This window comes from Ascidiella aspersa, chromosome 1 (genome assembly GCF_963924565.1).
Source record: "Ascidiella aspersa chromosome 1, kaAscAspe10.2, whole genome shotgun sequence".
Classification (NCBI taxonomy): domain Eukaryota; kingdom Metazoa; phylum Chordata; class Ascidiacea; order Phlebobranchia; family Ascidiidae; genus Ascidiella; species Ascidiella aspersa.
In genome coordinates, this window is record NC_139447.1 from 14632867 (window position 1) to 14655308 (window position 22442).

The window sequence follows — 22442 nt, forward strand, 5'->3', positions numbered from 1 at the left end:
AATTTCACTTTTTTTTTATGAAGTCAATTTGTATTGTGACGTCAGTTTATGACGCGCTTTTTGAAATCTCTTGCCTACCGTGGTGCACGCGAAGCAACACAAAATTTTAGGGGTCCGCGGTAAAAAAAGTTTAAGAACATCTCAAAGTGTAACAAACCGTGGCCTATTATAAAGTACCCTACCCGCCTAAGTTTCGAAAGCCGTGGGTTAATTGCCGATGATTTAAAAGAGTGAATTGCGGCAATAACATGTTAACAAAAAGTAATGTTTCGAACAGCGTAATATTCTTGTTAGGGTGCTAAATATTGCGAAAATAGTGTGTAAAAGGGCGTAACTTTTTTATCTTTCCTAAATGTTGCACTATATACGTGGCGCTGTACACGTTCGGTAAAAAAAATATCCTTGGTATATAATGTATTTTTGGCATTTTGCGTTGGTAGGAAAGCATGATAGCTATAGTTATAAAACAGCCACGGCACTGGTAGCTTGCCGTCCCCATGCGGTTAGCCACTAATAGTGTGTGAAATGGGTCGCTTAACGACTTTCTCGCATTAACATCAAACTCTTGTAAGAATACGGCCCGTATGAAAGAGGCAATTTAGCGACTGGCCTAATATTTAAAAAAACATATGTCATCCCGGTGCGAAATCGGTCTCGTTTAGAAGTTGTTGCCTGGTAATCACCACAACAGCGTATCATGTTGAATATGCTTATATCTCCTCTTATAACCGATGATTTAAAAAATGACTTGTGGCAATTTGACATGTAATTTGACAACTAAAAGGATATTGTTCGACTTAATATTGGAGCAAACAGGTAAACCTGGCATCAAACGACGTCCAAGGTAAAAATCTTAACTTGTTCAAATTGCTTTGTGTTAAACCCGTTGCGAAAATCGCGGTTTGTTGCGAGGTCTGACTAAATTTTGCGTGGTTTAAACTTAGCCTACTGTAAAAAGCATTTGAGACTTTACACGTGACCATTTAATAAATAAAATTGATATATTTGATGAGAATTGCAAAAACCTCTCGCTTTAGACGCACGTACTCATTGCTCCGTCTATATTTCTCATAAAAGTGAGTGATTTTTTCTTGTTTGGGAAAAAAATGAGTATTTAAGTATCGCGAAGCCCCTTGGTTGAGACGGAGTAACGTGCGCGACAGAGCTTGTTTTTTTTTGCGATGACGCGCTGGGCCAGCGACCGGCTTACGTATAAGAGAAACAGATATTATGTATAAAAACTACATATTTTAACAAAATAAAAGATCCAACCATGATGCTAAAAAATATTTAAGGTCCTACGAAAAAAATAAACAAATATTAGCTTTCATAGCTCCTTTAGCTGAAAAGATTGCTTTAATGCATACGAACCGTTTTTCTTTCATAATAGTGGTTTTATCACATCTCACGTAAATGGCTTTTCGGTGTACTAATAATACGTAAGCCGTTATCGTTGGTCAAAAAGCAGCTTCAGAAGGGCTAGATCTCAGTTGTAAGCACACATATGTGTGTACATATGTTTCATCTCACGTTTCTTTCCCTTTTCTCGTATTTTCTGTTTTCCGGAAAGCTAGCCAGTGCCTATCGTCCTACTTTTTTTCATTTATAAAAATACACTCTTTTGTACACATAGTGTCATTATGAAACACTATGCATTGTGCTGAGATAAGGTATAGAGAAAATATTAACTTCCAAATAATAGTTTTTAAACTTATTGTTAAGGTATGGAGTTATTGTTAAGGTATGGAGTTACTGTTAAGGTATGGATTTTTGGAACTGCGCTCATTAAATTTCCATGCCATTCGTTCATAGATCACAGCCAAACATTTTTCTAATAAATAAGGGCAAAAACAAAGTAAACCTAAAAGCCAAACTTGATATTATAATAGTAAGTTTCCTAGTGCCATTCAAACCTAAAAGTTGCCCCAGGTTTCAAAAAGCATAACAGGATCAAAAAACATGTAAAAACTTGCATGCGAGATGTTATTTACTGATATTAGAATAATTGAAAATTCTGGTCATAAAGAACTAGCATTAATCGTCTTGTACGGAACGAAAATGCGAAACAAAAGTTTACTATTAATTCGGTTTGGACTAATTAGTAATTATATAGATGTAAAACCAAATATGAAACTGTGTACTTGAATTGTGATTTTAAATATATATGAAAGTAAAGAATTCGAGAGAGAGTAAAAAATAAAAGAAACAATAAAAAGGATGGTATTTCGAAACTAACAATGTGGCATTTCGTTACCAACAGTATACAACTGATGACACACTAAGAATGCGTCTAACAGAAAACAAAGCTTTTAATTGACTTTGTCTACATTGATTTTATCATTTCTAATGATATAGGAAGCACCAAATATACACCTTAGACCAGTGGTTCCCAATCTGGCGTATTAATTAAATACACATAAACCATATTACGACCATATAACAATTAGGCAAAATGTTCGCATTTCTATACCGATTGTTTCAAAATTTGGCAGACATTTACAAATCTACGTCATAGGCTTGTTTAAGTACCTTAAGCTACGATTTACGGTTTGTTTCCTTCATAACGACTTTTCTCAAAGGAGAAAAATGTAGTGTGTGCTTATGACGTGACAAGAAATAAGTTGACTGCGTAAAGTAATTTGAACAAAACAATAGGAATTTACTTTTTTATGAAAAGTGTTCTTGTTTTTTTTTGATTTGTTCAAGTGGCGGTGGTTCTTGCTTCTTCTTCTGCTATTATTTTTCTCGCCATTTTTCTGATTAACAAATAGTATACCTCTTGCGACCCCTAGGTTGATAACTATACTGCTGCTAGCAGGAATAATAATAACTATTATACACTTTAAATATATATGCTTTCTCTACGCCAGGGGTTCCCAACCTTTTTACGGTCTCGTACCCCTTGGACGCTCTGTAATGCCACGCGTACCATAACTGTTATTGAACATTTTATTCCGATCTATTTTTAGCTTAAAACTGGCATTATTTAATGCTATTTGTAGCTTAAGCTATAAAACAGTAGATGGTATCTATCAGGATCAATTATTTGACATAACGACCACTGTCCCACAGTGTGATACGGCTTGACAATGGACATGACCTGTATTCTGAAGATCGGAAATGCACGAAATAACAGGACTAATTACGTAACAATAAGAATAGGCTTGGGGCTTTTTTTGTAAACAAAACCAGATAAACAATTATAAAATTGTGAATTCAGGTTTTTGCGTAAAAAACGAAAGCTACTCGCGTACTACCTAAAGAAACCTTCGCGTACCACTAAGTGGTAAACGTACCACAGGTTGGAAACCCCTAAGGGGCTTGTGTGTAACCATCAATACATAAATAACTACCAAAAGTTAGGTTAATACTGATAAAAAAGTGGACCACCTCACGAGGCCACGGCAGCTAAAACTGTTATTTACAGAAAATATTCTCAATTTAAAGGCACCGGGTTATGTTTTAACCTATTCTACATAACGCTTGAATTTGTATCAATTAACACCTATCCGAATTTAATATTAATCGTATAAACGCGATATAAGTTCGCTTAAGAACAGCACGATTCTTTACTTGAATTCTGACGCAACTTTTTAACATTTTTTTAAACATAACTCTTTAACATTATCTTGAAATCCTGACCGTTGGCGAGTATTTGGTCAACAACCGAAGCTGTACATAATTTTTTGGTAAACAACGAGACCCGCCAATTTTTTGTACGTTGAATAAAAAGGATCAAGGATGCCAGACAATCACGCTTAGCACAGCTATATACACTCAATAAATCTAGAGTTGATGCAAAAATTCGCCACGTTATCAACCAACCACATTATACATCTTTTGTCCTCGGGTTAAATGTAATTGAAAAAAAAGTGATAAAAATATACAACAGCTACAATGACGCAACAAGACATAAAACACTGCACAAAATGCTAAAACTTGAATTCTTCTTATTTTGACAGATTTTGATTCGGTTCTTGAACTGATGCAAGTATTTCATTTCGACATAGATAGACATTTTCTTTGCAGTAATTGCACAAAATCTTCACTGCAACAAAACAACATAATTCTTTTAAATATTCATATGCCAATAAAATCACGATACCGGAGGCAGATTAAAACACGGTTATTTTATTTTTATGTAACACACTTCTGTAACTTTGACATATAGGCCTACAAAGTGATTGCTCAGGATATTGACTTTACTGAATTTTACTTGTCCAAGCAAAACAGTTTCCTGTATGTATAGTTAGTTGCCATGCGAAGAAGACAATTTGGTTAATAAACACTTTAAGATAGCATGACACAGCTTTGCACATTACTATTGAGAGTAAGTGTTGCGTTTTTAGCGATGAATTTTTTATTTAAAAAGTATGTGGATTGGACATTTTTAATTTAACGAACTCCAGTAACAATTGGCCTGAATTAGAAAAACATCAACGTCGGAATGACACAAAGTTCGGAATAAGACCAAAAAAGGCTAATAGCTATTAGTCGGAATACGACTTTAACCGCCAATTCCAGAATTATGGCGTTAATTGCTTTATGCCCTCTTCCTATACTGTTTGAAATGTTACTTAGGCGATTTAGATCGAATTCCTATAGATTTAGGTCCTATTTCTTCATAGTATTGCAGCGTATTTAGTTTTATTATGCCGTTGGTCTTATACTATGGTATTATAGATATTCCGTGTTGCTTAATAGGTTTTATTGTGTGTTCTCAAATTAACAAATATGACCCAACACCAAAATTAGACTATTATCCGCGGGCGGCCCGCCAATGTAACGCTTCCGGCCAACCGCCATATTTGACAAACTAGACACGAATTCATTTCACATACTTTTGACTATTTTAACTATGTAAGTGCGAAAAATGTTCGAGATTCGCGCGAATGATCATTTTCTACATCCGGTTTGTTTACGTTTTGATGCTGTCGTTTAAAATAGGTCAGCGCTTCTTTACCGTTGTCGCCTGAAAGGCTGCGACGCGGACAAACGGAAAAGTATTCAAAGATATTGGGCATACACTTTTTAACATTTGATTATTTTCGGTAAAGTAATAAAAAATTGCAAGAAATTTGAAAGAAATGCCGGTATTCAAAAAAAAAAATCGCGCCCGCTTCGCTCGCCAGGTGCGCCCGGACTTAAAAAGGTTATCATATACTGAACTAGATTAACCTGTAAAGTCATCGTGCTTAAAGTTTTATTAAATTTTCCCTTAGTAGTATGGATGACGACATGTGGACTCGAATATTATATTAGCCTAAACCAGGGGTGTCCAACAAGCGGCACGCGTGCCAAATGTGGCACGCGACCTAATAAAAAATGGCACGCAAGCCCTCCCCCAAAAATACTAAAATTGTTATTCAGCCAATTGTCAAAAAAGCTCAATTTGTTATTCAGCCAATTGTCAGAAAATACTAAGTTTGTTATACAGCCAATTGCCATTGTTTGTTCACAATATAAAACAATCGCGGCAATCACGACAACCAACAATTAATTTTGATATAGTAACAGTATACTGTGTGGAGGCGAGCATTCACGAAATATTATATAGCTTGGTGTGAACAAACTAAAAAAGCGCTTTTATGATTAAAAAGAATTGGTTCGGTTACGAAACTTTGGCACGGGAAGAAGGTATAAGATAAAAATTGGCACGCCGGCATGGTTGTGTTGGACACCCCTGGCCTAAACCAAATAAACGCTTTTTTTCGCGCTTTGCGCAAACACTTTACTGCCACCTTAAATGAATTAAAGACGGCTTTAAGTGCAAAAATAAATCCGAGGCCCTCCTGATTTACAGTTGTTCTAAAATTTTAATAACACAATTCTTGGTTAACATTTTGTGCGGCCCACAGAAACCTTTCTAAGTTTGGTTTTGGCCTGTCACCAGAAAAAGGTTGCCGACCTTTGATCTAATTTTTAAAGCCTATGCCAGGCAACAGCAGTAGACAACGCTTTCCCATGCTATCTGTATAGTATCATATTATTTTACTATATGTTTTTCGATTGCATCGGTAACATTTATAGGTATCTCATTGAACTAAAGCATACATATATAACCGCTGTATTAACATATATTCGTACTTACTCAAGGTGTTTTGGAGATAATCACATTCAGTCCAACAGAGCGCATAATCTTGACAGAAATTAGACTAAAAACAAACAAATGATTTAAAATACATTTATTGGTTTGAAGTAGATCAGTGGTTCCCTACAATTTTGGTGTGGCGACCTACTTTCCAGTTTTTGAAAACCTACTCAAACCCCTATTTTGATGTCTTAGACTAGACTACAATCACATGTAGTTTGGCAAAATATTTGCATTTCAAGACAGATAAAAAATGGATAAGAATGTCCTTGTTTACGCCATAAGCAGCATGCACAAGTTACTTAAGTTATACGGTTTAAGGTTTTTAAGTCATACCCTTTTATCCGAAAGAACAAAAATTGTGTGCCTATGATGCATCAAAACAATTTAACTGCCGTTAACTCATAAAAGTACCGCTAACTTTACCAAAACAATAAAAAATAATTTAGCTTAGTATTTTTAGGTCTAAAACTAAAGTGATCTTAATGTAGATAAAAAATCTGTAAATTGCATTATTTTTGCATGTACCATATGTCTTTATGCAATGTCATTTTTCTCTGGAATGTTGGGGCAAAAAGTTGTTACAGAGAACTCAATTGTATAAAGTGTCGCAGAACGGTTCTTCGGTTATTGAATGGCCGCCGAAACTGCACTCCTTCTATTGCTTAAGTTTTGGTTTATATATTGATTTATATTTCTTATTAATTTTTTTTTCTTGTTTTTCGTTTGACAAATAGTGCACGGCGACCCCCTACTAATCTTAAACTTAGTGATACCATTTTAAGATAACATAGGTTTTAAACCCGTTTTGAACATCAGAAAAGTAAGTTTAACAGAAATATTGCATACTATCAAAATGCCTATACCTGAGCTGTACGTTTTTAATAATTTTTGTACTGAATTTTAGACAGTGCCTTTGGAAAAATAGTTTTTACACCACGGCACACCTGGCATGGTCTCGCACACCGGTTGCGGAGGTCTATCTATTCTATTGGTCTATCTATTCTAGATTTTATACGGCAAAAAATACCTCCTGAAAGCTACAACAATTGACCTAGCTACTTTATTAGGTTGGTTTGGTGTGTTCCCAATAAATATCTTCTAAACGCCTACAATAGACGTTGACAACTAAAGTTGACGTATATTATATTATATAACTAAAGAAAAGCGTATGGTTTAATAATATCTGAAATTTGATTCTTACCGCACTTATTTCTGCAAAAAGACACATAAGAGTAACGATGATAACCAACTTCATTCTTCTGGACTTGTACACGATTTCACCTTTGGAATCACAAACTTTTTAATGATTGTATCTACTGAAACCATCGCTTAAATAGGCCATATCGTCAAGGCAATGCTTTAAAACGCCCTTCTTTGGTTAACACTTAACCATATGAGAAAAAGAAGAAATCGAAGGAAGCAACGTCATCTTGTATCCCCTTCTTGAAATGAATCACGGTCTAATTGAATGGGTCTTTGACCTCATGTTTACCAGCGATTTAGGCGGAGCACATTCTTTAGGTAGGTGCACACTTAAATCCGAACTTACTAGAAGTTGTGGGGTAAATAATGCACAGTCATGCTGCAAGAACTTGTTTTTTCATTCGGATATTTTAAAGCAATGTTTCTTAACCTTTACGCCCAAATTAAGTAAACATAAGAAATTAGCTAAAATAAGTTCGAATTTAATTAATATGAGCCATGCGTTCATATTTCATCCGCGGTTTACTTAAATTTGAGCAATCTTTCTCAGAGCCAATCTGACTAAATATCCATGTGAACTACTTCAGTCGGTGACGGAAACAATTTAAAGGGCGACCAAATGGGCTGATAAAAACTTTTTTTTTTAGTATTTTTTTTACTTTTTTGTTATTTTATTTCACTAATCTTAATTTAAAGAATAATTTGTAACACATTTTTTTAAAAAAATAGAGAAATATAGTGTTGATTATATATATATATATATATATATATAAATAATTAATTGTTACGACACATCATGTGGTTCTTTCATAAAGGGTACTTTTAAATTTTAAATGATATGAAAAAATTACACCTTGATATACTCATAACAACCGACGATTCTGACATCAACAACCTTCCCATCATTATAAACAATTATTCGAATCACCCTAGACTATTTTCAAACTTCGTGAGGAGAATATTGAAAAATGTCTTTGGCGATCGATTCGATGAGTAACAGAATATTATAAACGTTTACAGTTAGAAGAAACTCCCCGCAATGTCACTGACGTATGGCGGGAGTTACTATATACGCATTTGCGTCTGTGTTTACGACATTTTAGTTAAGTAATTCGAGTATCTATTTTTGATTTGAAAATTTACCCAATCAAAAATGGGATTTAGGTTACACTTTTTAACTGTTTTTAGACGCGCATCATTCATGCCTTCCAAAGTATACCCAATAATTTTTTTTAAGTAAAAGTTTTTACAAGTTTGTAAAACTTCGACCAGTAAAAATGGTAAATGGTATTGAATTCAATTTTCCTTATCTGCTTTATACAAAAATGAAATTACAAAAAATTAACATATAGCCCAGGTAATTCCAAGTGCAGAAAGCAGAACTTTGCACCTTTTTCCATGCAGCTAAATTATAAAGATATCATATTATTCATATATATTTTAATTTTATTACAAATCTTTAGATTCCATCCAATATTTAGGCTAATATCTGTGTGAGTAGTTACTGAGCAACAATTTGGGGCTCGATGTTAGCTTGCAGAATAACATATAGGGGTTCGACAGGGTAGCAAAAGATAATAACCACAGACTTAAAAGTCATTGCAATAATGCTTCAGTGCTTCTTACATTCTCTCAAGATGACTGTATACTTGTACGATATTTAAATCGGACGGTAAATTTGCCAAAACAGAAAATAGGAAAACTTCTTGCATAGATCATAGAGCCCAAAACAACGGGGTTGTTCAGTGTTATCAGTTTTACAACTTAATGTAAGACAAAAAAACTAATTTTTACTGAACACAGTAATAACTAGGGATGTTCAAAGTAGAATATCGGATCCTTGGGTTTGAATCCAACTGAAATTTGATCCAATTTTGCCGTTTATATCGGGTAATTGGAACCAATATAATTTTTTAGTTTTACCGCAGATGGTTCGCCCAATTATACACACGCGAGTGGCAAGTTTAAATTAAGGCCTGTCGTTGTAGCGACACATTTATAGTGCTTGCTTCAAATCTAGCTATGTAGTGCGGAGTCAGCATTTTCTGGGGCGACCAATTGCTGGCGTCTCCCGATAACCTGCGACTAATAATTAAGTGTCAATCAAGCCTTAGGCGAGCAACCAACGTGTGCAGAGTTCGCTCCCTAAAAAGGTGCAGGGTTCGCGATTCTCTTCAATGCGTTAAGTTACAAAACTATTATTCCCTCGTAAAACGTGCTGGCCTTGGACAAAATGTTCCTCAAGGTCAACTTTAGCCCAATATTCAGCGAGGTTATGCACAATGTAATTGTCAAGTACTGGTTATGGCAATAGTAACGTTGTATTCTTTGGAGTGCATTAATTGGTAGCATAACAATAACAGATCATGTTAGTCGAAAAAAGTAGAACTGTCACAAAGCAATGTTTTAGGAGTTCATTGTGTAGTGTTGCACTGTAGGCCTACTCACTATATCGACAAAATATTCCGTTTTGGCAACAACCTGAACATGTATTACAATTTACACAACTGCTTCAAATGACAGTTGTTAAGAATGTTAAACGGTTGGAAACAGGGGTGGCCAACCGATCAGATACTAACAGCTGCATTTGCTTCTTGGTTAACCGCAAATAGCCACCATTACACACATGGAACGAAAATAATAGAGTATCACTCCATTTCTTACTCACTTCCAAAAAGATATCACACGAAGCGCGAAAAAAGTGCCTTAATTTCGTAAATTAGACAAAATTTTAATTTATAAGGTGACGCGAAGCGTTGGATAAAGAAATACACATTTCTCGTAATAATGTCATTCATCAATGTTATTTGGGCATATTTTTGGCGTTTATCTTGTTTCAAAATTATTGCTCAAGAAATACATTGACCTTAAGGCAAATAATCTGAGTCGGAATCGGCAATAATCCATACCTTAACCCAGGGGTCGGCAACCTTTTTTGCAATGCGGACCGGTTTAAAACTGAAATTTTTGTGGCGGACCGGCCTTAAAAAAACAAATGTTTAGTAAAGAAAATTTCAATGCGAAGTTTAAGCTTGTTTTGCGCAAAGAGATGTTCCCGTCTGGAAATTATTAAACTTAATGAAACTGGCGGGCGTTTTCCTAATTACACTTTATAGTATACCATTAAATTACATTTGTATACAGTGGTGGGATTCAAATTTTGTCAGCCGGTTCTATTACAAATGTCAAATTTTTCAGCTGGTTCTGTTATAAAAAGTCATATTATTAGGCAAATGAACTGATTATTTTTTATATATACGGCAGAACTTCGTTTTATGAAGATAAATAGAAAGCATACAATAACAAAATAAAGCAGCAGTCGCCTCATGAGTTGTAATTATGACGCAACAATTCAAATTTCAGACAAACAATCCCAAAAGGAAAATTACTAAAACTGTAAAAATTAACATCATGTGTAATTGTTACGTGCGAACTTGACCATCGCACTTGTGCTATCTCTCGATGCGTTTTAATTGTGTGTTCGTGCAGCGTAACGATTTTCGTACGTTTCCTTGGTGTCATGTCCATCGCGGACGATGGTTGGAACTCAAATAATTCACAGTTGAAACAATAACCACGTTCTGAAATCTGACGCAATTACACCTAATGTAATGACTGCATCATCCTGATCAATGGCGCATGGGCAATGACGAATTTTTTTTATATGCGAATAAAATCTGATATAACAATTAAACAATCAATAAAAATGACAAGTATGCCATATGGATATTGTTTTCTGGCCTTTGAATGTGATTTAGCTTATGCGACTAGCGAGCCGCGTGTTGGCCACCCCCGATTGGGAGATTATTTCTTTATTACAATATAACTATGTTAGCAAACTGTTTTGCGCTTTATTGTTGTGACTGTGGAGGGTAGGCCATATTTTGAAACGCGAGCCATATTTTAAAACGCGAAATCGACAAATTTTCCTCGGTTGCATTGGCCAACTCCAGATCAGGGACCTTAAAAAAACTCAGCAAAGACGTCAAAAAGCTATGTCAAAACGTGACGTATTTTTCATATTAAAAGATGGAAAACAATGGCGTGCTGCTTGAAAAATACCTTTGTAGTTTAAGTCGCCCAAATTTTCATTTTCGATGGTGCGATGAGACGCACGGCGCATTCTGGCTCGTATGATTTCAACAAAGTACGAGCTAGACATGGATTTCGCGCTTATTCATTAATATATTTTTTACTAAGTTTATCAGAAATGATGCGAGTTTAAATCCGCGCTACCTTTGTATAAAACTGAGATATGTGTACCTGGGTTGCAAACTAAACATTCTGCTTCCTATTTAAATTCTACCATTTCTGAAGCATGGATATTCAACTTGTATTTCACCAGTCAATTTACACTTTCTCTCAAAAGTAAGTTTAAGATATTAACAAACTCTAATGTTTGAAAGAGAATGTATATTATAGCAATTCGGCTAATCAACAGCAGCTTGGCCAGATAAAACTTTGTGTGTAGCTGAATTATTATACTTTAAACAACCCAAAACCAGGGAGTCCGTTTGACTTTTCCGGTTCAGGTTCGGGTTCAAGGATTTTTTCGGAATCCGGTTCAGTTTCGGTTTTGAGCATTTTAAAAGTTCCTGTTCGACCATCGTTATTTTAAAACCGATTTATAAAGTTCCGGTTCGGCTACAATAGGTTGCGTTAAATCTAAAAATGTGGGTCAATAATTGAATTGTAAGTCATTTAATCTAAGTTACGTGACGTATTAAAAAAACAGCAACTCATTATTATCGAAATATCTAAAAACTAAAAAAATTCACGTTTAATTTAATCAATGTTCATAGTTTTCTCATACAATATCGAACATGGCGTAACTCGACTGTGAAATACAAGTTGAGACCTCATGCTGCAGTGAACCGCTTTCGTTTACAGGTTCGAGTTTGGTTAAGGTTCAGGCTCTTTAAATTATTCTTTAAAATTAGGCTCGTTAAAATCGTACAAAAACGGTCCAGGTTCGGAAAAAATTGACCTAAAACCGGTTCATAAAGTTTCGGTTCGGTTCCGATTCGACTCCCAGCCCAAAACAAGTTTGTTTCCACAGTAGGTTTAATGATTGGCAAATGACGTTTACGTGCAACTCCATGTTTGTTGAAGAAAAATATATAATCTTGCTTGTTTAAGGTTGGCGAGCATTTACCTTACCAAAAATGCATTCCAAAATGAAAAAACATGCTGGGTAAAACTTTTTCACTGAGCTTAGTGATATATAACGCAATACGCGAAAACTCTTTAAAAGCGAAAACAAACTGGGTAAAAAGCCATAACCTTGGTAGTGTGTGACGTAACAATGAAGAGTATTTAGACTCGCGAGTTATTCTCTGTGAATATTTGAGCTATTTATTAAACATTACAATTTTAGTATAAGCAAATATCGTTTTTGATATTGTGAATGTATTGGCGATATGTTTTATTATACAGTGGTACTCAGTGTTGTAATGACTTAAGTCACTGTTTTCAAATGACTTGACTTGACTTAAGCCCTTTGACCAAAATGACTTGACTTGACTTAAGTCTTTTGGTCAAATGACTTGACTTGAACTTAAGTCATTTTGGAAAATAACTTAAGAGTAAATTAAGTGTTTTTCATTCAAATTTATCTCAAGTTTTGCATATTAAACACTTTAATTGCAGTGTATTGCGTATGTGTTTTTTTAGTTATAATTGTTGCTTATAATCGGACGAGTTTACCAATTTTAATAGTTTAATAATTTACTTTTATGTCAATGACATGACTTGCTCTCATAATGACTTGACTTGGGCAACCGATGACTTGGACTGGGACTTGACTGTAAGTTATTTTTCAAATGACTTGATTTGGACTTAAGTCAGTTCAAAATGACTTGTTTACAACACTGGTGGTACTATAAAATCCCGGACATATCAGCAGATTTTGCCATTTCTCCCGGATGCATATTTTAATACTAAATTCCCGGACATGTCAGGGAAAATCTTAACGTATGGCAACCCTACTGTAGGGTATATTAAGAATAATTAAAATCGAGCTTAATATAATTTAATAAAAATATACTGGACTTGTATCTTAGATCAGGGGCTCTTAAACTGGGGTACATGAAAGCCTAATTGAAATATTAGTGTATATCTAAGAAGTAAAATATTTATCGAAGAAAAATAAATAAAACAGTTTTGCATTGAATGCGATAAAACTTCATTTAACTTACTGGACCGAAATCAGCCGATTTATGAAGTGTATCTGTATTGCGACGTAAATTTATGACGTCATTTTACCTACCGTGGTTAACGCGGGACAAAAAAATTTTTTAGGGGTCCGCGGTAAAAGAGTTAACCTAAAATTCTAGAATCACTTGGGATTCTACTTTCAACATCCCTAGTAATAAAACCCAAAACAAAATCCAGACTTAACGAAATGTTTTTTGTTTTGTTTATTTTAGCGCGCCACCAGAGTTATTACCACAGCAGCAACATATGACAAGAGCGATTACTTCAGCTTCTTTTTGGGTCGCAAGTGATTGGTGTGTCCGCACTTCTTCTTACGACAGTTGGTGGCCCTCTGGTGGAGGCGTGCGTAGCACCTAAGTACGTTAACATCAGGTAAACACAGCAAACACAACCCAACCAGGATTAATTTAAACAGGGTCACCTAAGTTTGTTATCTTGCGGCCCGATGTTTTTAAATAGCGATTCTAGGCTTACTGCTGGCAAATTATACATAGCCCATGGCAGTGGTACTTAACCTTTTTTCAGCCGCGCCCCACTTTGGTAATTTTCATATGCCTTTCGCCACCCTACGAAAAGCAATTCGACATTTTCTATTTAAATATCACTAAGACATCTTGAAAAAAGGCGAAGCGCGAAAAAAATTGAGTTGAATTGGTTGAATTGGCGCTAAACTATAAATTTAGGAGGCTTTTCGCATTGGGCACACAACAAATTGCTCGTGCTTCACACATTGATTTAAACAGCACGTTATCTTGTTTCAAAAGATATGACAACACACAATACAACGGCCATATTGCAAAAATAGTATAGATTCGCGCAAAAAAGTTTGAGTCCTCCTGTTACAAGCCTGTTGTCATATAAAAAATTTAAATATTAACTTGGAGCACGCCCAACCCCCCTAGGAATTGCTTGGCCCCCCCAGTGGGGCGCGCCCACCAGGTAAGAACCTATGGCATATATACTAACTTTGAAATCTACACCTTTGTTCAGCTACGGTAGTTATGAAATCACAAGGATCATTTACGAAGTTTTTTGACCATTATAATAACAAAGCAACAAAAATTGAAGTGATATTGCTAGATTGCAGTGAAGCTGACCACCAGTTCGCGGGCCTGCAGTTGGATCACACTGCCCTACCATAATGAACAGCACATTTTCAAAATCAGTTGTTTTAAGAATTATGGTATGACTTAACCAAGGGCCTGGCCACAGCCAAGTTAACATACTGGGAGGTGAAATTTATTTTTACCTCATTTTTTTTGGCATAATTATTCGTCTGTAAAGTATCTTAACACAATTCTCATGTGCTATAGATGCTGATTTTTATAATTACATTGCCCCCCAAAAAAGTTTTGTTCAGAAAACCAAAGGTATAAAAAAATGTTTATAATTCAAGTTTAACATTTTAACCACCTTTCTGCAATTGTTGTTTATATTGATAGAAAAAATATTGAGATTTTTGGCCACGCGCCTACAATACATATTATTCTGAGAGTTTCAATAAATTGTGTAAAGAGGGGGGCACCTGAAAAAGTTTCAAGAACTCCTGTTTTGGAAGATAGTAAACTAACAATCAATTGTAACCAAGGCTGTTCTTAATGCTTATAACCGGAAATTGATCTTTGCAGGTTAGATTTTTTCCTATTAATTTTACTTAGTTGACAAGATTCTGACATACTAACAGATCGAATTTCACAGTCAAAAATGGAATACTGGTATCGAAAAGAATGTGCATTTGTGCAAGGCTAGAGTATACAGCAAGTTTATGTTGCCTGTTTACAAAATTTATAAAGGTTTATTCATTAAAACACCTAAAATTAAGATAACAAAAGTGAAACTGGCATCATTGTTGATTACATATATTTCAAAAAAGAGTTAAACTCTATAGAAAATTTGTTTAATAAGCATACTTGCGGCAAATCATCTTGTCACAATTGTACTTCTGAGCAAGAATTTTTAAACTGGGCTCAATGACACCACCACGGAGACGTAGCACCAAGTGAAGTGTAGATTCTAGAGCAAAAATAAAAACAGTTTTTATACATGAAATAGAAAAAAAAGGGTTCAATCTTATTTTTACCTTCAGAGTAATTAATGCAGGCATGAATTGCAAAGCTGTTCTGACCAAGTTTATATTAAGAGTTAATCTCAATAAGATCCATAACTATTGGTGTAACATACCTTTTTGAATGTTGTAATCACTTAAAGTTCTTCCATCCTCTAATTGCTTGCCAGCAAAAATCAAACGCTGCTGATCAGGAGGAATTCCTGCCAAAATATAAAGTCTTTACACCATATAAAATCAAAGTATTTTTTTTATGGTAACCTTTAGTTTAATCAGACCATTTTCATCTAAACACAGTAAATGTCGTGGCATGATTTATTTAGGCCCTATCTTTATTTTTCTGCACTTAATGCCAGTTAAAAAATCATTTTAACGGACAGTGTAAGTGAAGGCAATTGGCTGACATTGTTTTCTTGCAAGTACAGTCTAAATAAATTAATTTTGTTTTATTTATATACAGTTGATGGCTCAAAAAAGGCTTACACAAATCAGTTGGCATAGTCAGGATTTTTGTGCAAGTTAAGCCTAAGCTAGAAAAACAACCACCCAGTATGGCAGAAAGCTGGCAACTATGTCGACCGAAGAATCAGACAGAAAACCAAAGAAATTAGTCCAAAAAACAAAATTTTAATTTTAATTTTTTTTGGAAAGATCGATTTTCCAAACAAACGTGTGCTTGTTCTACACATATTCAATACAAAATTTTTTTTAAATGCTGAATATGTAGGAACATTTTGCACTAAAATCCGCAGAAAATACTTTTGTGCCATTCTGAAAAAAGTACGAAGCATGTTGTTTAGCAGGGAAAAGCCAATGTTTGGCATATAGATTGTTTATTAGTAGGGATGTTCAAAGTAGAATCCCAAGGTATTCTAGAATAATAGGTTTCGAACCTAGAATAACGAATCCAGAATAGCGAATCCTGGTATATTTTTATTAAATTATTTAGCCTCGATTTTGTTTGGGGATCGGATTAATCTTAATCTACCCTACAGGGCCCACAATCACAGCAATAAATCGCCCAAACAATTTGCTAACATGTGTACATTATAATTTTTTTTTAAATCTCCCATATGTTTAACATTCTTAACAACTGTCATTTGAAGCAGTTATGTAAACTGTGATATGTCAACTGTCCAGGTTGTTGCCAAAACTTCTATTTTTACAATGCAACACTGCACACATAAGTCTTAAGAAATTCGGCCCTGTTTTTGAAAGCATTGTTGGGTCTTAGTGCTTCTTTTTTGACTAGCACGATCTGTTATGCAGTCAAATAATGTACTGCAAAGAAATAAGTTACTATTGACATAACGAATTCTTGACAATTACGTTGTGCATAACTCCATAACTTCGCTGAATATTGGCCTAAATTTGACCTTAAGGAACCCTATAGCGCATTTTGTGGAGGGCCAGCACGTTTTGCAATGTAATGTTACTTTTTCAACTTAATGCATTTAGGGAAATTGCAAATTCCACACCAGACATTACACGTTGCCGCTCGCCCAATAACGCTTGATTGACACTTAATTATTAGACGAACTTTATCGCGAGACGCGGTAATTGGTCGCCCGAAAAAACGCTGACACTGCACTATGAGGCTACGTTTAAAGAAAGCACTATAAATTGGTCACCGCAGCGACAGGCTAACTTACCACACGCGTTTGTACAATTAGGCGCAACAATCGGCGATAAAACATTAAATTATATCGATTCCAATTACCCGAAATAAGAAATAAACGGCAGAATTGGATTCGATATTCTACTTTGAACATCCCTATTTATTAGTTTAAAAAGTACTAAATTTCGATAGAACTGTTATGTATTTGCAGTTTTACTTGATTTGGCAAATACTTATGGAGTTAAAAAAGCAATCATGATAGTCACCATTCCTGTTAAATAGACAGGTATGACATAGGCATGGGCATAACAAGGATGTACTAGGCCATGCTGTTCCATCTAAGGCTTAAAAAAAATTTTCACGCTTCATGTGGCTACATGGCAAGGTTGATACATTCCTTTGACGAACACATCATTTAAGTTTTGGGGCACAACCAAAAAACCGGAAGAATTTACGCCCAAAATGCTTGTCACCAGAAAGCTGGGAAGATTCTGCCATAATCTCTGGACTTGAAAGTGTTAGGGCACCCCAACCCAAATAATGTATTGATTTTAAAAATAAATGTGTTAGGATTCTAGACCAGCACCCAACATACACTTTTACAATGACAATTTTGAAGGAACAGGAACAAACCTAAAAAATTTATTGTAGAGAAAATATAAAACTAGATTTTCTAAACAAATCCATTAAATCACGGTTCCTCTCAGGGAATGTTTCAATGGGAAATTCTAGGGATTTAAGATTTGTTTTATGATCCCGGTTATTTGTGAACATAGCAAAACTTTGAATAACTTGTCGTTTTGACTGATAAAAAATAAACATTACCAAACCTATTAAAGTCGTTGCCTGAGTTGCTTTATTTGCAGTATATCGGAATATTCATTGACGTCATAATCTCTTACGCCTTGGATCTCTCAAAAAAAAAGTCAAAAAATTTTGTTGGGAAAAAATCCAAGAAAAAGAGGAACCCTAGTTAGAATGCAATAAAACAAACAATGCACATATCAGACTTTAAAACAAGAATATTTCGGGCAATCCAAACCTCCAAAATAACCGCAGAAAAAGCTTATATTTATATGGCACTGCTCTAGAATCCTACCACAACAAACATTATTTGGGTTAGGGTACGGGTCAGCATTAGGGTTGGTCAAGCAATAATAATACCGGATGCAACCTGACCAAAACACTAACGACTCCCTTAACCCAAATATTGTGCGTTGCTTTAATAATTGTTTTAATGCTGTGATAGGATTCTAGATCGGCGTAAAAAAAAATATCTATTTGACCAGTATTTAGCAGGTAACACTAATTTACGAAATGATGAATGGTCAGAACGCTCACAGTATTATTATTAAATATAATAACACTTGACCCACCTTTACCCAAACGCTAACCCCACCCTAACCCAAATATTGGGCGCTGGTCTAGAATCCTACCACAGTTCTAAAATCAACGCAAAAAATTTGAGTTAGGATGCGGGTTAGCGTTTGGGTGTGGGTGGGTCAAGTATTATTATATTCCAAATTTATTAATAATACTTGACCCACCTTAACCCAAACGCTAACCTGTACCCTAACCCAAATGGTGTTTCGTTGTGGTAGGATTCTAGACCAGCGCCAAATATTGTGCCGTGCGTTGGTTTAATAATTGTTTCAACGGGGTAACACTTAAATTAGTGAGCGTTCCGACCATTCATCATTCCATAAATTAGTATTACCCCTATTTAGCCGTAGCAGCAGATTTACTAACCTTCCTTGTCTTGAATTTTGGATTTTACATTCTCGATGCTATCAGACGACTCAACCTCCAAGGTTATGGTCTTGCCAGTCAATGTTTTCACAAAGATCTGCATGGCGCTCTGGAATAATTTTGAACGTGAAAACTTGAATTATTTTCATTTTGCAGTTTACCGCGCTGAAACGACTATTTATAGCAAATACATATTTTTTAAATAGTTTATAAATACTGAGTACAAAACAGTTTAAATTATATATGTTGAATACTAATTAAACAATTAATGAATAAATATACTAAATCTTACTGACTTTTTGCGAAACACACAGGAAAAAGAAAGAAAGCGTTTCGCGTGCACGCAGGCGTAAGTTATTTTCACACAAGTTAAAGCAGGCAAGCCCGTGTTGCTTGACGCTTTAAGCTAAAAATCATATATGGTTATGGGTCAAAGTTTTTATAAATTTAACTATACAACATAAAGGTTAAAATTGTTTACTCTATTTTTAAGCTGAATTCCTATTTAAGCGACAAGTTTTTCATACGATACGGATTCAAAAACAGCAAAAAATTGATTTTTTTTTCGGACATCTCTAACTTTACACTAGAGAAAACACCTCCTTGTACTTCAACGCGACTTTTGGGAACATAATATACTACAGTCGCTTTGCAATATATTTCGGGGTTCCTGGACCTGAAAATGCCTTCAGGTTTTATAATTTGGCTCTTTTTTTGTAAATTTTCCACCTTGAAATTAATTTTGATATTAACTCAAAGGCTTTTTATTCCGTTCGACATAATTATGCTATTGTGATACGAGGTTCTGCGCAGCATAAATTTGAGTTAACCAACCGCACAGAGTGTAATAAAAGGTTTAAAGTTTAAACAATACAACTTTTAATTAACTACTCATAATGTTACCCCCAAAGAAGAAAGAAGCGCAATTCCCAAATAAATTGGGAAAACCATTTCCCAAATAAATTGGGGCTAAAAAAGCGCAATTCCCAAATAAATTGGGACCGGTAGGTGGCCGGTAATGTTTCCTAGGCAAAATCAATCAATCATCACATAAGATTCCCAAACTTAAACAGGGACATTAGATACCAAATGTAGGCCTATGCAGCTTATGGTTGAAAATATTGTGAAAATTGTGGCACTTTGATTCTAAGGTTTTGCGATACCTTTTTTAAGTAATTTACTTTTAAGCTAACGTACGGATTAAAAACACAAATTAAAAACAAAAATAATTACACCGAGTGTATGACAACGAAGCAGCGTTTTTATATGTGGATTTTAACAGCGTTTTCCAAGCTTACTCTAGCACAGTGGTTCTCAAACTTTTTGTAAAAAATGACGCAACGGCCCCCCAGAATTTTTTTTAATTGCTCACGGTCCCTTAAAAATATACACAAATACTGTAAACACAAAATAAAACGTTGATCTTAATGGTATCAATGAGACAGGTGCACTTGCTTCTTTGCTATCAGCTCGGCAATGTTAACCTCTAATGAATCATTTTATTTGAGTGAAGCAATCACGAACAGTTTTAAACCGTGACCGTACACTGTACCGCCTACAGCAGTGTTTCCCAACCTTTTTTACACTAGTGCCCCCTTGCGCTCACTATTATTTCATATCGCCCCCCTCATCTTGCTTTACAGTAAAGTATTATATTAACGTTGTCTAACATTATATTGTCTTCACTTTCGTTTCGAAAAGTGAAAGACATTTCAAACAAGTTATGTCATTACCTGGAAAAATTCAACTTTCTGGACCAAGACTTTAAATCAGGGGTCGGCAACCTTCTCTAGTCGCGGGCACCAACCAAACTCAAAAAGGTCTCTGTGGGCCGTGAAAAATGTTGACTAAGAATTGTGTAATTAAAATGTTAGAACAACGAATCTGGCGGTCCTCGGATTTTTTTCATTCATACTACTAATGAAAAGTGTAATAAAGCTACTTTGAGGACACGCGATATCCTCAATAGATAGTGTAATTCAGTGTTTGTTTATGTTTGTAAGTCCGGGCGCACCTGGCGAGCTAAGGGAGCACGATTTTTTGTGGGTATACCGGTATTTTTTTTTCAAATTTCCTGCTAGTTTTTATTATATTGCCGAAAAAAAATCAAAAACTGTTAAAAATATAAATGTCTAATATTTTTTAATACGTTTTCCGTTTGTCCGCGACGCACTTGGCAGCCTTCCACGGCGCAACTGTAAAGAAACGCTGATCTAGTCCAAAGACAGCATCAAACGTAAGCAAATCGGACGTTGAATGATCGTTCGCGAAAGTTTTTTGCCGGTAATAAGTTAAAAAGTCAAAAAGCATTTGAAAAGGACTCGTGTCTAGTTGTCAAAAAAGCCACGGGCCGAATCAGGCCCGTTTGCCGTAGGTTGGCGACACCTGCTTTAAATACACAACCATTTGGCCGCGTATAAAATGGTGAAACGCAACAACAACCAACAGATTTACATACAAAAGTCAATTATTACGTAACAATGGTCGGGAAACTACTACAAGTTCGCAATACGTAAGTTGCCATTTAAGATTAAAAGTTACCTACAGTGCTGTTTGTTACTATTTTTATGTGAACTTTTCATAAAATTTTGCCATAAGTACTTTCATATATCGCCCCCTTATGTGCGTTCAGAGCCCCCGAAATGAGAAAAAGACCCAAAACGCTCCCTTGAAACTCCAACGCCCACGTTGGGAACCTCTGGCCTACAGTGTCAGCGCAGCAAGCTATAAAAACGTAATTTCTGACAACGCATCACTATGACGTCATATTGGACAATTCAACTCAAAGTGTGCAATAACGTGAATGAACAACTAATGAGCTTGGTTTGGAAAAGTAAGTTGCCTGAAAATTTTATTGCACTAAAAATTATCTTCTTTAGGAGCGCTGTGCTGATTTTTTGTTAGGTGCTTCGCGGTCCCAGAAAATTGTCTCGCGGACCCCAGTTTGAGAACCACTGCTCTAGCATGATATATGCTGGGATATCAAGACAATTTCTGGGTTACTCATACAGTGTGTAAATTCTACACTTAAACCATTGGTATTGGATGAGCAATAAAGTTTAAAGTGTGGCGAAAACCTTAAATTGTGTGGAAAAAAAAAACGAAACCATGCGAGTATTACTACCTCTGCATGGTAAACATGTCCGCAAGGAATTCAAATAACAATTGTTCATGGTAGGCTATATTGTCTTGATTTAAAGCAGGGGTGGGCAACATACTGCCCGCGGGCCGGGTCAGGCCCGCGTAGGGATTTTGAGCGGCCCGCAGACAGTTTCCGGTCTTCGATGATAATGTGGCCAGCGGCAACAGTCCGCGATTTCCCACTACTTGCTTACTTCGTGAAATAATAGTGACTGTTAGTTATTCTTTAGTTCTTTGTTTGGGTTAAAATTAGACAACCCTGTCATAAGATCGAAACAAGAACAAAATCAACATCGGAATAACACACAGTTCGAAATAAGACCAAAATACGACTAATATATAATAGTCGTAATACC

At 35.4% G+C, this 22442-nt stretch overlaps 1 protein-coding gene and 1 long non-coding RNA gene across 2 annotated transcripts; both read right to left on the reverse strand.

The window, feature by feature from the left end:
• Positions 1-2028: 2028 nt before the first annotated feature.
• Positions 2029-7440, reverse strand: LOC146167952 (uncharacterized). The gene is made up of 3 exons (XR_014496203.1): positions 7296-7440; positions 6092-6155; positions 2029-4048 (listed from the first exon to the last, which is right to left on the reverse strand). It is a non-coding gene; the product is annotated as an uncharacterized LOC146167952 (long non-coding RNA).
• A 6258-nt stretch (positions 7441-13698) lies between these two features.
• LOC146167953 (ubiquitin-ribosomal protein eL40 fusion protein) lies at positions 13699-19328 on the reverse strand. Its single transcript, XM_083380717.1, has 5 exons — positions 19242-19328; positions 18946-19054; positions 15695-15781; positions 15424-15526; positions 13699-13866 (listed from the first exon to the last, which is right to left on the reverse strand). Exons 2-5 carry the CDS (start codon positions 19046-19048, stop codon positions 13773-13775), a joined length of 387 nt encoding a protein of 128 aa, XP_083236843.1. The 5' UTR covers positions 19049-19054; positions 19242-19328; the 3' UTR covers positions 13699-13772.
• Positions 19329-22442: the final 3114 nt, after the last annotated feature.

What these genes read in the sequence shown, in the direction of transcription:
- LOC146167953 (XM_083380717.1), bottom strand. Translation starts at nt 19,048, where the DNA reads ATGCAGATCTTTGTGAAAACATTGACTGGCAAGACCATAACCTTGGAG. An exon ending in CAAAATTCAAGACAAGGAAG is followed by an intron (nt 15,782 to 18,945) that starts GTTAGTAAATCT and finishes ATATTTTGGCAG; the next exon opens with GAATTCCTCCTGATCAGCAG. An exon ending in TGATTACAACATTCAAAAAG is followed by an intron (nt 15,527 to 15,694) that starts GTATGTTACACC and finishes TTTTTGCTCTAG; the next exon opens with AATCTACACTTCACTTGGTG.